The following is a 14,617-nucleotide window of genomic DNA, read 5'->3' as shown; positions in this document are numbered from 1 at the left end:
AGTCCTTTTAAAGGCTCTTGGTCCTGCCTTGCTGGCCTGGGGAGGGGCTGCTGACAGCCTGTGTCAGTATTGCTAAGAGCAGAGAGCTCAGTCGGAACATCTTTCCTTTTAGGAGGTAATTTTTCTTGCTAAATATGTCATAAGAACTTGAAGAATGATTTTGATTTCTCATTTTAAAATGACTGCCAACTGAGCCAGACTGTTTAACATGTCAAAGTTAGAGCACATGGATTTGTCAATAAATTTAAATGTGCTAGTAGTTGCCATTACTACTAAACTGTTTGAGTAATATATTATATTCACATTTTAAATGGATATTGATCTTCATTCAGTGACTAAATTGGAGCATCTCAATTCTTATGAAATTGCTGACTCTTTTCCACTTTGGAGGTATACAGCCAGACATAAATTCTGGCCAACATTCCATGGATCCTTTTTCTTATTTTTGCTTCTTTATGCAATACTCTTTGGGAAGCAAGAATACTTTGTGGAAACTAAAAATAGCAAAGTACATTGTCCTAATAAACAAAAACAAAGTTAAAACACATACCCCATGTCCTTGGTTTTATCTTGAAGGTATCTGAGTTTTATTCAATTGCCCTTGACTCAAAGAAAGTTCTGTCGAAGTTGCCAGCAATTGCTGTTACCTGTGGATTGGAGGGAGCATGGTGAACACCAGCTGCTGTCTGACATCTCCATCACCCAGCTCCGAAGGCCCAGTCAGCTGCTCTATCCACTGGAGAACAAGAAGACACATGCCCAGTACCTGTTTACCGATAGGAGCTGCCAGTTTCTGGCAGGCCTCCTTGCTACCCTTGGATTCAGAAGAGTACTATGTGTTGGAACACCAAGGTATGAGCCACTTTAAAACATTGTCCTTGCAGCCCTACGTTATCCTTACAGACATTGTTATGAAGTGGTTCTGTACTGTGCAGAGTGGGGCGTGAGCTCTGGATGTAAGAGGACATGGGAAGTGTGGCCTCTCAAAGGGTTTGCAGCCCATAGCCCGTTTGAGAGAAGCCTTGTAGGGTGGGTGCTTTCTGATCTGAGAGTGAAATGTTTTATGTTAGATTTCTCTGTTAAGTTCTGCCCTTTAAAAAGTATCTGCAAAACTAAACTGGTCCAGATTCTCTGCAGTGTTTCATTGAAGTATCCGAGATGGGAGAAGAACAGCTATGGGTTTTGTTTGATGATTGTCTGTGGCATTTGTAGTTTCTTATTAGATTGGTTTTCATTACTTCCTGCAGGCTCCACGAGCACATCAGACTGGCAGCACCAGGTGAAAAGTCCAGCACAAAAAGCCTCTTATTGGATATTGATTTTCGGTAGGTTTATAATATAATATCTCTTCTTTATTGTCTCATTTCTTTCTGTGTTTTTTTTCTCTCTAAACGTTCATAACCTGTCACACTCTTTAACCAACATTCATAGTCGTAGGTTGTGAACATCTTGTTGGTCATGCAAAGTCAACCTGTGGGATCTCCCGTAAGCTGGCAGTTGGTTTCTCTTTTTACTACTGTGTCGCTGATTCTCCTCTGTGAATGTGTCTCCTTGTGTGTGACTCGGAATTAGAGATGCCTTCTCCTATGTACAGTCTTTTCTAATGTAATAATACTCCCAGATAAACTGAACTGCCTCATTGTGCTCAGATTTTTGGAACTTTGTTTTATCTTCAGATCTTGGTCATGTGATGAGACATTTTAAAAATACTGTCTTACCAGGTGATGTGCACACTGCTTCCTAGGTGCAGCCAAAGTGGCGGGAGGGCTAACTTGGAGTAGGCAGCTCTTGGCTGAGGGCTAGGTGTGTTTGTGGGAGATAGCTATGTGTGAGCACTGGATGGCACTTCTGTTGGGATGCACCCCAGTGCTGACTTACAGTGTAAATGGTACAAGGTCCATCACTGCTCGAGTACGCAGAGTTGAAATGGTCCTCTTAGTTTCTATAATGGTTTGAGTACTGCCTCATAGAGACTTTATGAGACAATTACTATTGTCTCATATTGTGGAATATATTAGAGGGATCAGGCTTTGTGTCTTTCATTTAGATCTCATAGTATGTGTTTGATCAGTGCTACAGTATTTGTTAGGATATATGCCATTAAATATGCTTTCTCTCCCTGCAAATAAGGCAGGTTTAGAAAATTATTTATATGTATAAGTGTTTTATTTGCATGTAATATGGACATCATATGTGTGTCTGGTACCCAGGGAGGTCAGAAGAGTGTATCAGATCGCCTAGAACTGGAATTAAGGATGGTTGTAAGCCACTGTGTGGATGCTGGGAACTGAAGAACTGTTCTTAAACACTGGCAATCTGTGCAGCTCCAAAGCAGTCTTGTTTTTTAATTTGATTTTTTATTTGGTTTTATTTCATGTACATTGGTGTTTTGCCTACATGTATGTCTGTGTGAGGGTGTTAGATCCTTTGGAACTGCATTCTTTGGAACTGAGTTGTGAGCTGCCACGTGGATGCTGGAACTTGAACCCGGGTCTTCTGGAAGAGCAGGCAGTGCGCTTAAACCACTGAGCCATCTCTCCAGCCCCCAAAGCAGATTCTTAAAGTGTAAAATGTCACATGAAACAGCAAAGCTGTGGGGCTGGGAAGATGGTGCAGGGGTTAAAGAGTGGGAGTAGGGGGTATGTACGCCTGAGGCCTTGAGTTTAGGTAAAGGTGGGTATGACGGAATGAACTGTGAGACAGAGATGGGAGCATCCCTAGGGCTTGCTGGCCCGCCAGCCTCACTGAGAAGGTGAGCTCCAGATTCAGGAGGAGACCCTGGAGAATTGATTGAGGAAGATTGCTAGACTGCTAGTGTTAAGCCCTGACTTCACACTTACCACACACCCATCACCTCCAGAAGTACAGATTTTATGATGTATTTTTCTTTATAATTCCAAGTCAACTATACTGTCTGCAGCGGCAGGTCCTGGTTCTTCAAACTGCTCGCTGAGCCACAGGAACAGGACTGGCCCATTAACCACTTATCCCTTCCTGACAGAACTTGTCTGTGTGTAACAGGAGCGACCCTTCCCAAAGTGGTAATACAGATTTCTTTTATAAAGATTTATTTAAAACTGTGTGTCTGTGTGTCTGTGTGGGTATGTGCATGTGAGAGCAGGTGCCCTCAGAGGCCCAAAGAGGGCATTATTAGACCTCTCAGAGCCGGGGCCACAGGTGGTTGTGAGCTGATGGAGTGCTGGGAACTGAACTTGGGTCCTCTGTAAGAGCAGTATGAGCTCAGAACTGCCGAGCCATCCCTCCACCCCTCAGCTTTATTTTTAAATTGAGATGTAATTATTATCATTTACCAGTTTGAGGTGTGTGTTTCACTGGTTTCCAGTAGGTAGTCAGTGGTATGTTGGGCAGGTTTCTCTATTTCTTTATTGGGGGCTTTTTGATACTAGGGTCTCATATAGTCCACTCTGGCCTTGAATATGTGCCTTAGACCCCCATCTGCCTCTCAAGTGCAGGAATTACAGCTGTGAGCCACTGTGCCTGTGTAGAGCATTCCATCTGCAGGAAAGAAACCTCACGGTCACTGCTCCTGACAGCAGCCACTTGCTGCCTCCATGGGTTTGCCTGTTTTGGACATTTTCTATAAATGGACCCTTTTAGTAAGTGATCTTGTGTCTAACTTCCTTTAGTTAGCATTGTGTTTGCAAGGTTTATACATACAGTGTACAACAGCATTTCCTTTCTTTTTGTGACTGTGTGACATCCATTGCATAGAGACATCAATTTCTTTTTAAAAACTCTGTATTCCATTCTTTCCTAAAGTTGTGTTGTAGTAGAACCTTTAGGGTTGGTTTGGGACCTGATGGAAGGGTATGTACTTGGAAGGTGAGTCTCATAGGTCACATTGGTAGCTCCCACAAGAAACTCCAGTAGCTAGGCCTGATGGCTCATGCCTGTAATCCTACTACTTAGGAGGCTGAAGCAGGAGAATTGCCATAAGTTCAAGGCACTCTAGTTTCCTGTTGCCCCATGAAAGGCCCGTTTAAAGCTATCCAAGTACCTCAACAGCAGTGTGTTCTGTAGTGGGCTATAGATAGTGGGGGCTGAGTGATGTGAAGTTAACATTTGCTAAGATGGTTTCTATACACTCTAATTTTAGCATGAAAGATGTGAGACTCTATTTGGCAAACTATTATCCAAATAAAGTTAGAGCAAAAAATGAATTTCTTAGGTTCATTTATGAAGTAATTTTATTCAGCTCTTGATTACATTTCCTGTGGAAGAGCGTGCTTCACACTTGGTGATGACTCTCATTTAAAGAGAATGAATGGCCAAATTAAGCCAATGTCCTTCTGAGCGGTTTTCAAGTGCATGCTTTTCTGATTGGTTTTGTTTGCCTTGTTCAATGGAGAGAATAATTCTTTTTGGCCAATTTCATTTTAAGAGGGCAATGTTGGGTGATTTTTTTATATAATTTAAAATATGAATAATTATGTTCCCTTGTTTGTGTTTGATGGAAACTTAGGGCTGAAATCTTGGCCTTTCCCCGCTCTGGCTGAGCATACTGCTGCCCAGGACGCTTTGACCAGGTGTGCTGTGCTGGATGTCAATCAAATCCTCTTTTCAATTTTTACAACTGACTCTGCCTTTGTGAAGCAATGAAACACTAGAGACTAAATTCAAAGGGGATTGTATTTCCCTTTCTTAAAGCACAGAACACCCTCAAATGATAGTAGGTCGACTGCTCTCTGCTAGTATTGGTTAAACAATAAAGAGTAGAGCACAGTGGTGCAAGCGAATAGTCCTGTCACTTGGGAGCCTGAAGCAGGAAGACCACTGTGAGTTCAAGGCTAGCCTGGGCTACAGTGAGCTCCAGGGCAGTCTGAGTTACAGAATGTTGTGTTGTCATCCTGTCTCAGAAGATGGAAACAAATAAACAAACAAATAAGACCCTTTCAGAAAAATACCCCTGAAATTTAATTAGATTGGAGGATGTGTTTGTTTACTAATAGTAATTGGCTCTGCCCTGTGGTTTGGAAATGGCCGTTAAGTCCAGTATGGTAGATTGACAGTTCCTAAGGCACTCAAGCCTTTATTTACTTCTTCAGTGCAAATCAATATTTTATGAAACCAGCAGGTATGCTGACCGCATCTTAAATAACATTAAGGAGTGGTGAGTGGAGCAAGGAAAAATGGGTTTAGATTATGGTACGGTGAATGAAAACATGATTTTTTAGTATTGGTGGCATTAAGACAGAAGTCTTTATGGCTAATATTTATTAAAGTAAATACACACTTTAGAGTGCTATGTATCATTGTTTTACTTGCTCAATCAAGTTGAGGAAGAAACTGAGGCTCAAGAAGGTTGACTGATTCCTAAGGTTACAAGTAAACAAGGGATGGTGAGCTTTAACCAGACCACAAGTCTGCTGTTACCACAGTGCAAATGAGAAGAGGCTGAGTCAGGTTGGCCGCTGGAGGAAACGCTCGCTCGCTCGCGCTGGGTGCCGTTCCCTTCCATACAGCGGGGGTCGTGCTCCAAGCAGTGCCACTGCCTCGTTTTTCAAGAGGTTATAAAGTAAGGCTGCATTTCTGATTTTTTTTATTCTTTTAGTTTTGTCAGTCTTTCCAACAAGGATGGTGTGGTTCATATGTGAATTATTTATAATAAGATAGAAAAAGCTCAAGAGTTTTTGAAGTATCAAAAGTTTCTGTGTGAGAACCTCAGGAAACAGTGATAGAGACATCAAGGCCTAGGTACACAAATGAAGAAACAGGTAGTTCAGCTGGGAAACAAAGATTTGGCCTTCTACATAATTAAGTAAATATAAACTTAAACCATTATGCAGAATGAGGTTTTCTTAGCAAGTTAGTAAAAAAAACAAAAATAAATTATAAAATGTTAATTCCCAAAGCTGGTACTCTGATTCATTTTTGATGGCATTTTAAAGTAGTGGTTAGAATAGAATAATTCATTCATTAAATAAATATTCTTCTCTCCTGGCACAAATTCAGCAAACACTAAATGTTCATACTTCTTTCAGGATTATATTGAGAAATATATTTTATTAAACTAATTTGTATTAGACAAGGAAAACTTTTACATTAAGTGCTTTTTTGTTAATCACAGAAGAAATAATAGCTGTTGAACAGAAATGTTGACTTAATATTTCCTTAAGTTGATTAACCATGAGGAACTGGAGAGACGGCTCAGAAGGAAATATACTGCTCTTGCAGAAACCCACATCAGACACCTCACAAACACCTACAATCCTAGCTCCAGAGGCTAGACACCTCTCACAAACCCATACACATGGACACACACACATACACAAACACCTACAATCCTAGCTCCAGAGGCTAGACGCCTCTCACAAACCCATACACATGGACACACACACATACACAAACACCTACAGTCCTAGCTCCAGAGGCTAGACACCTCTCACAAACCCATACACATAGATGCACACACATACACATAATTAAAAATAAGATTTTAAGAAACTACTAACCAGGAGAGACATATCTTAAATGTAAACACACCACAGACTTACATTGCACGATATGTCTAGCCCAGTCGTTTGTGTGTGGTGGTCTGGTCCATAAGAACATGTGTCTTGTTTGCTGGTTTTGTGGTTCAGAGAGTTGAACATGGGCTTCAGGAATATCAGTCTGGCAGGTGCTCTGTCCCTGAGCCCTACTCGCAGCCCTTACTTTGTTACTTGAGAAGGAGTCTCCCCAAGTTCCCCTTGAACTCACTCTGTAGCCCAGGCTGACTTTAAACTTACAGTCCTCCTTCCTCAACCTCCCAAAATACTGGACTTACAGGCCTGTGCCATCAGCCTACTTGGAACCTGTATCCTTTATGTATGATTATTCTTTGGTTTTACACTGGCCTACTTGGGAAAATAAATTCAGTATGTACTGTTACAGATTCACTTAAGGTTTTTTGTAAAGTATTCTTTATTTTTAAAAAACTAAGGGTGATGAAATTTATTTAATCAAAATGTGATTTGGGGGTTTAAAAACATAGTTTAATGTTTGTATATTTGCTATATTATGTGCCTGGGTACGTCATTTGGTAATGAATTGCTTTACAGATATTCGCAGTTTTACCTGGAAGACAGCTTTTGCCGCTACAACATGTTCAACCATTATTTCTTTGATGGAAAGGTAAGATTTGTGGCCTTCTTCTGTTATTGTTGATTAACAAATTCAAGAGTACCTTTTTGATATAATTATTTTGTAATCATTTTTTAGTGTATCTTCCCTGTTTTTGTCTAGTGGTGCCGGGGATGGAATGTAGGGCCTTGGGTGTGCTAGACAGGTGCTCTACCTCTGAGTTATGCCGGTCTCCCTCACTGCCTATTATTGAGCAGCTAGGAGGGAACCACTGCTCCATTTTCACGATTTTCCTTCAGACAGCGTCTCACTATATAGTCTGCCTAGCCTGCCACTCACCACGCACAATAGGTTAGCTTGGCCCGGACTTAAGGGAATATTCCTGCCCTTGCCTTCTAAGTGCATAAATTACACTTGAGCGCTGTGTGCTCTCACTTCCGTTAACCTTTCCTGCCTCACCGGTCCTTGGCCTTGGCCTTGCTGTTTGTGTTGAGGATGCGCGCTGTACACCTTCAGCTAGCCCAGTGGCCCCACAGGGCCTTTGCCCCATCTGGTCCCCGGCTTCTTTGCTTTGATGACTTTTAGAGCTCTGTTCAGATCACTTCCTCCAGCCTCCCCTGAACCCCTAGCAAGGGCAACTTCTCCTTCATTCTCTACCATACTGTAATTAAATGCATATTCAAGGCAGGGACTCTGTGTGAACTCTGTACCTTTCTCTTGCTTTTCCATGACCTAAAGTTGTTATTAAAATAATAAGTAAGAGCTGGCTTACTAAACCTTTAGTCCTAGCGCTCAGGAGGCAGAGGCAGGCAGATCTCTGAGTTTGAAGCCAGCCTGGTCTACAAAGCAAGTTCCAGGTAGCCAAGGCTAAAACCAAAATAAATTTAAACAAACAGACAAACAAGCTCTAACAAAGAGAAAAGTTGCGGGGGAAAGACAGCTTTCAAGGTGCTGTTTCTAACATCGCCGAGGAGAAACGGATCAGACCACGTACATGACTGTTCCTAGCTGCAGCTCTCGTTAGTCCTTGAGCCAAATCTAACCAAGCAGTCACACCTGACAGGAGGTCAGGCTTGGATGTTAGCAACAGTTTGAAGCTTCCCTGGAGGTGTATTGTCAGTCGGTCATTTTAGAACTGGGACTCATGCTTAGCTTTGTATTGTCCTCTGAGATCTTAGCTAGCGATGCAATGAAAACGGAGCTTTCAGGACATGAGCACAAATGTTAAGTTATTGGTTAGGGTTGAAACGTGAGTCTTGTGATGTAGCAAACATAGTTTTCCATCCAATGGGATCAGTTTGCCATGAGATGTATCTCAGCTATGAGAGCTACCAAACTCAAGGGTCGCGATGAACAGCAGTTAGAGTTAGGTGTGTGCCACTGTTTCCCAAAGGCATCTCTGCATTTGAGAACTGATTCCATCCGTGTAGAGGAGGATGGGAGCTGAAGCCACCTACCAGCATTTCTTAGCTAGGCTAGTGACGGGAAGGAGGCAGGGGGATGGCAGTCAAGGCCAGCCTGCTCTGTGGACTGCTCTGAAGAATACAGGGCAAGGGGAGGCGTGAGGCCTAGAAGTGCTGTGTTGGTGTGGCTAGTGGGGACTGATGGGGTGGTTGGTGACCATTTGATAGGGGGGCAGGGAGGCATGGGATTAGAGTAATGGCTGAGGAAGTGGGTTTGCATCCTTGATGCTGCCTTACTGGGCTAAGTTCATGTAACTTTGAAAGCTTGTGCTTTTTTAATACTGAAGGTCTTGATTTGCAAACTGCTTCCAAGTCAGTAGACTAACTAGTAGCATCATAGTGGTACTGTGATAGATGTAGCTGTCAACGGTGCTCAGAGCAGAAACTGGTAAACCTCCCAGCTGAGATTAGTTTGGCAGCTCCTGGAAACACTAGCAAGCTGGTGGGAAAGTGTGTTACTGGTGCAGTTTCCAGGACCAGATGGGGTTTGCCGTTTATGGACTTCCTTTATTTACTTGCTGTGTATGCTCAGCTATGTGTGCTGCTCGCCAGTACTCAGAGTGTGCATGCTTACCTGCTGACTCAAAGCAGTTCTTCAGCTGAACTTGTGACAGTAGACAAGACAGACAGCAAAAACCGCAGTTGGTACCCCCCTCGTGTCCTCGAGGCTCAGCACCGCCTCTGCTCCTGTTTGCTGAATTGAATGTGTAGGTTGTTTTCACGGGTGACGGCTTTCTCTTTTTTGGGTTACTAAATTTAGTTCTTTAATTTAACTATTTGAAATGTGTAGTTGTCTGATAGTGATGGTATTTGAATTTGCAATTTAAAAACCTGCTTATCCAGGGACCCAAAGATAAAATCTGACGTGAGTGACTAAGAGAGACTTTGGATGTCACTGAGGGACTCGGCAGTGGCAGGGTGACTTGGTGACGTTTCCAGTCCTGAGAGAGACCAAGCTTAATGCATTCTCCCAGTAGGATAAAGGGCTGCTCTCTGGTTCTAATTTAGAAATGACTTTTTATTTGTTACAGGCTGCCCTTGAAGTGTGCAAGACATTCTTACAGGAAGAGGAAGGTGAAGGAGTGATTATGGTGACAGACCCTCCTTTTGGTGGCTTAGTTGAACCTCTGGCTATTACATTCAAAAAGTTAATTGCTTTGTGGAAAGAAGGTCAAAGCCAAGGTACCTTTTTTTTATTATTATTTTAAATTGCTGTAAAATGAGCATGGGTTTATGTATCTGCTTCTTGTCAATACTAACCAAGCCAGCACCGATGCAGTATGCAGCTCCCAAACTCTTGTTAAAAGTGTGTTGATTTGATCATGGCAAACTCCGTGATCCTGGGACACTTCCTATTACCCTACTCATGCTTTCGAATGGCTTCTCAGTAACACGGTTGTAAGGTTATGGAGCACAACAGTTAGCTGCCGTCATTTGTTCAAAAATGCTTAGTGGCCACTGTGTGCAGGTGCCGCTTAGATACTAAGAATAGATTAATGAGCTCTGTGGCCCTTACTTTTCCTGTCCCTAAAGTTTTTCTGTTGCCGTGATAAAGTTCATGACCAAAAGCAACTTGGACAGGTAAGGGTTTATTTGACTTACACGTCCTGAATCACGGTCCAGTGAGGGAAGCCAAGGCAGGAACCTAGAGGTGGGAGCTGATGCAGAGGCCATGGAGGAGGCTGTTTACTGGTTCCCCACCACCACCACCACACACACAAATGGCTTGCTCATCCTGCTTTCTTATACATCCCAGGACTTCCTGCCCAGGAGCGACACTGTCCACGATTGTCTGCCCTCCCGTATCAACCATTAACCAGGAAAATACCTCAGCAGCCAATCTCATAGAGACATTTGCTCAATTGAGGTTCCCTCTTCCCAAATGACTTTAGCTTATGCCAAGTTGTCAAAAACACCAACCAGAGCATTATCAACCTCAGGCCCAGAGCCTTGAGTTTCAGCATGACTTAAATGGAGGTTGGACACGAAGTGGGCAATCAACAGTGACAGGATACTTAGACTTCCAGCTCTAGAGGCGGGTTAACAAGGGGGACTCTCTCAGTTTGAAGTGCCTGGAGACTTCAGAGTGTTTTGTTCCATTATCCCATTAGTGAGTCCATTCAGTTTTAGATGCAGCTGCTAGCCTGTGAGCTGCTAAATTCCACGAGTGTCGGGGCGTGTGGTCAGGGCTCTCCAGTAGCTGAGCTGTAAGTGGTGTGCTTCAGGGACAGAATTTCAGGGGACTCTGAACATGGCTCATAGTTAACCACCACTTATTGTTTGCTGCTCTTGCGATCACGAATCAGAACAGTAAAGGCTGGGCCTTGTTTTAGACATGTGATATTTCCGTTAACCTTTGGGAACGCTCAAGGCAGAATGGCAGTGTTGTAAGAATTCCCTTTCTGTATGACAGATATATGTGTTGAACAACTGAAATGTCTATTGAAAACTTTAGTTTTGTTTTTAGAATTGATTTCTTATTTTCTTTTATGTATCCATTTTTTTTTGCCTGTGTGATTCACTAGATGACAGTCACAAAGAACTGCCCATTTTCTGGATATTCCCCTATTTTTTTGAGTCCCGGATTTGCCAGTGTTTTCCAAGCTTCCGCATGCTGGATTACCAGGTATAGTAACCCCTGTCTTCTGTGGCTGGGGATGGCTGTGCTGCTGGGATAGCCTGATAAGACTAGCCTTTGATTTTGGTAAATTAAAGTGTTTTGAACAACGACATTATACTGTGTATAGGCTAGTTCTGGCTCCCAATGTCTGCAACTTCTAGGATAGTTGCTAAAAATACAGATTCTTGCGTATTCACACTCAAAACAAAACAGAACACCCTTGCCAAACAAAATCAGAGAATAAATCCCCCAAAAAAATGCTTTCTCAAGTACCCCAGGTGAGTGCAGACTGCAGCTAGGGTCTTAGATGAACTGATGTCAGCACCAGCCCCAGGACCACCAATGGGAATGCTGCTGTGCTGCGGTCACAGGTTGTCGGAAAGCAGTGGGGTGTCTAGAGCAGCGAGATCGTGTGTGGGCATCTCTCCTGGCACTGCCGGAGATTAAATACAGGGCAAGGCCCAGAAAGTTCCACTCTGCCCCTCAACTTATTTCTTTCCTGGAGTTCTGAAGTTAACCCTCTCGTCCCCATTACTTGGTGTGTTCACCAAGTTAGCACTGTTTCTTCTTTGTACACAGACATTTTTCCTTTTGAGTGTCTGAATAATTGACTGAAGTTTTCAGCCATGAAATTGTAAACGTCTTTCCCAGCTGTTGCCAGACAGCGCTGTCTGTCATCTGTCTGCTCTCAAAGGCACATGCCGTCGTGAAGATTATATGGAAGGGATGGTGGGGGGGCGGCTGCACCTGCAATGCCAGTTTTAAAAGACTTTCTGGAATTCTTCTCTGTTCTTAAAAGTACATACTTTTAGAGGTAGCTATATAATCGTTATTTAATAATTTCTAATTACGTCCTTAACTGACTGCTGTCATTTCATTCTTTCTTATGTTTCTTCTGTCTTCAAGGCACTATAAATAAAACTACTGTAAGCATTTCTGACGCATAGAAGTTTTCCATAGTAGAAATTTTGAAAATTGGATTATTTTCTCAGGTGTGGTTGGCATTTCTATGGCTGTTGAGCCATATTAACAGGGTCCTTTCCAAAAGTGGGTAGTGTAAGCCATTTCAGCCTCGACTTCTAGGTAAAATATAGCCCACATCATGGTTCCCTCCACAGCTGTTTCTCACTTGCAGGGTTTTGTTCTTGTTTGAGGGAGGGCTGTTTCTAGAATTGGCATTTGCAATGCAGACACAGCTGACTTAATCTGAAGACGTCCACTAACTAAACTGGTTCCAGTCTCAGTGGCACCTGCTGCCTTTGGAGGAAGTGGTGCCCTGGTGTGACGGTTGGCACACAGTAGGTGTCCCGTATATTTCAAATGATTGAATGAAAAAGAGCACAGACCCTAGCGCCGAGGCTGTCTGGGTCTTGGTCTTGACTGAGCTGCTTAGGTTCTCTGAAGCGCTCCCTGTCTGTGAACTGAATGTGGTGATGGCGATGGTGATGTAGTAGCTACGATGAGGTGATGTATGGACAGTGGAGCCAGTCTCCATACTCGTAGAGTCCAGGCTGTTGTTATCAGCACGGTCATCGTTCAGGTAGTCCCAAGGTAGGCAGAACTTTTTCTTAGCCTTTTTTCCCCCCCTGTATATCTGTGAACTTAAGATTGGATAACACAGGTACCTGGAAGGTGGGTGCATCTGTATACAGAGAAGTAGCAAGAATTTGAAATGGTGATGGGGCAAAAGAAGGCAGCTCTTTAATGGGGTAGACAAGTTATGTTAATGTAGCGTGACATTTTCATGTCACTTTCTTAGCCTGCCTGTGTCATTAGGAAAGGGCTTTGGGGAATAGTTGACAGCCTAAGCTTACTGGAAACAGTGCAGTTCACTATGTTATTTAAAAAAATGTTCAGGTTAGAGCACGTGTATCTGTCTGGGAGCAAAGCAGTGAATTTCATAAAACAGAAGCCAACCACTGGAAAGAAGAATGAGAATAAGACAGAACATAGCATGCCTGAGGCCGCAGGTTCAATCCCCAGCACTGCAGACAAATCTAAAGCAAACGAAAACTGCGTGTCTCCTGTCCTCCATTGCAAGTCTTTTCACATAGCTCCAACCCTGCCCCAACCATCACCAAAGTCACAATAAGACTCCAAGTTACAACATAGTACAAAAGTTAAAATAAAATGCCATAATCACTGAATCTCTTTTTAGGGTTAGGGAGGGTACTTTTCAGATAAGTGGATGGCTCAAATGCTGCAAACCTTCATGAAATATAAATCATGAGGACTTCAGCGATTAAGTACTTGATAAACAGACAATAAAATAGTTATCAGAAACTGAGAAACCTAATTGCAACTTCATAAAGGGTGAATTAGGAAGGAGGTGAATTCCAATTTAGAATTAGAAGACTGGGTCCCAGCCTGCCTGTGGAGTCATGTGACCTGGGATGACCAGCTGGGCTTTCCAGATCTCTGTGGTTCACCTGTAAAGTAAATGCCTGGAAGAGCAGAGGGGCGGCAGACAGGCTTCCCTTGCAGCATCGCTGAGCCTGAGTCTCCTCTAGTAGTGACTGTCTAGATCTATTCAGAGAATGCCAGGCTCGTGTGACAAGCTAACAGGATTGATTAGTGATGTCTGCCAAAGGTGAAGAGCTAGGAGCTGGGTCAGGGAGTGGCCGTGTTCATGTGATTATCACATCCCAATGAGATGGTTTCACAGTTCAACCCTCCTGGAATGTTCTCTTGTGTCTCTTCATATCCTAACATGGAATGCATTTTATGTGTTGAAAGTAGAGCTATTTGCTTTGTCAAAGCTATTTTTTTATAATCAGCCTGTGTAGTAAACCTTTTCTAGCTTATTTTTTTTTACAGTAGAAAAGAAAATATTTTGATAGGAATTTTGAGAAATTATTGAGTATTAAAAGGTGTCAACTTGGGCATGTCTTTAATCCCAGCACTTGGGAGGCAGAGGCAGGCAGATCTCTGAGTTCCAGGCCAACCTGGTCTACAGAGTGAGTTCCAGGACAGCCAGAACTACATAGTGAGACCCTGTTTCAAAAAAAAAAAAGAGGAAAACAAAGGCAATTACATTCTTGAAATTCGTGTATAATAAAGACTTAGAAGATATTGAGTAAAAAGCAGGATGAGGTCTATGTGGGAATTTTAAGTCAGGGTTCCAAGGATGTGAGGTTATGACTACAAGGCTGACCGTGGAGGAGCTGAGGCATGATCTCGAGACCTTAGTGAAACGACAGAGCATAGTCCTCAGGTTGTACAAGTGCTAGGGTGACCTGGCATACTGCCTGGAACACAGTAGGTACAACATTATTGCTCTAAGGCCTCAGTGTTCCATGTAACTAGTATCAGTCTCATATTGCGGGAGATATTTGCGTATGGCTCAAATTAAAAGTTGGGAATTGCAGAGATTTTTGTGCTTTCCCTCATTTCTATACAGTACTTCATCACATTAATCAGTTCTGTGGGAGAAATTTTCCCTTTGAAAATG

The 14,617-nt window shown here is 42.8% G+C and overlaps 1 protein-coding gene across 2 annotated transcripts in view; it reads left to right on the top strand.

Annotated features, from left to right (window-relative positions):
* Zcchc4 (zinc finger CCHC-type containing 4) overlaps positions 1–14,617 on the top strand; it is a 42,410-nt gene that overhangs the window by 12,849 nt on the left and 14,944 nt on the right. For both annotated transcript variants that reach the window (XM_085691897.2, XM_087909040.1), the window contains exons 4-8: positions 577–852; positions 1,248–1,325; positions 7,062–7,134; positions 9,578–9,728; positions 11,072–11,172. In XM_085691897.2, the coding sequence (XP_085548023.2) occupies positions 577–852; positions 1,248–1,325; positions 7,062–7,134; positions 9,578–9,728; positions 11,072–11,172 (679 nt within the window). The remainder of the gene's footprint in view (positions 1–576; positions 853–1,247; positions 1,326–7,061; positions 7,135–9,577; positions 9,729–11,071; positions 11,173–14,617) is intronic.

The sequence above is a fragment of the Myodes glareolus genome, chromosome 8, assembly GCF_982192425.1.
Source record: "Myodes glareolus chromosome 8, mMyoGla1.1, whole genome shotgun sequence".
Lineage (NCBI taxonomy): Eukaryota > Metazoa > Chordata > Mammalia > Rodentia > Cricetidae > Myodes > Myodes glareolus.
The sequence above is the reverse complement of the archived record's forward strand: the minus strand, read 5'-3'. Positions and strand labels throughout refer to the sequence as shown.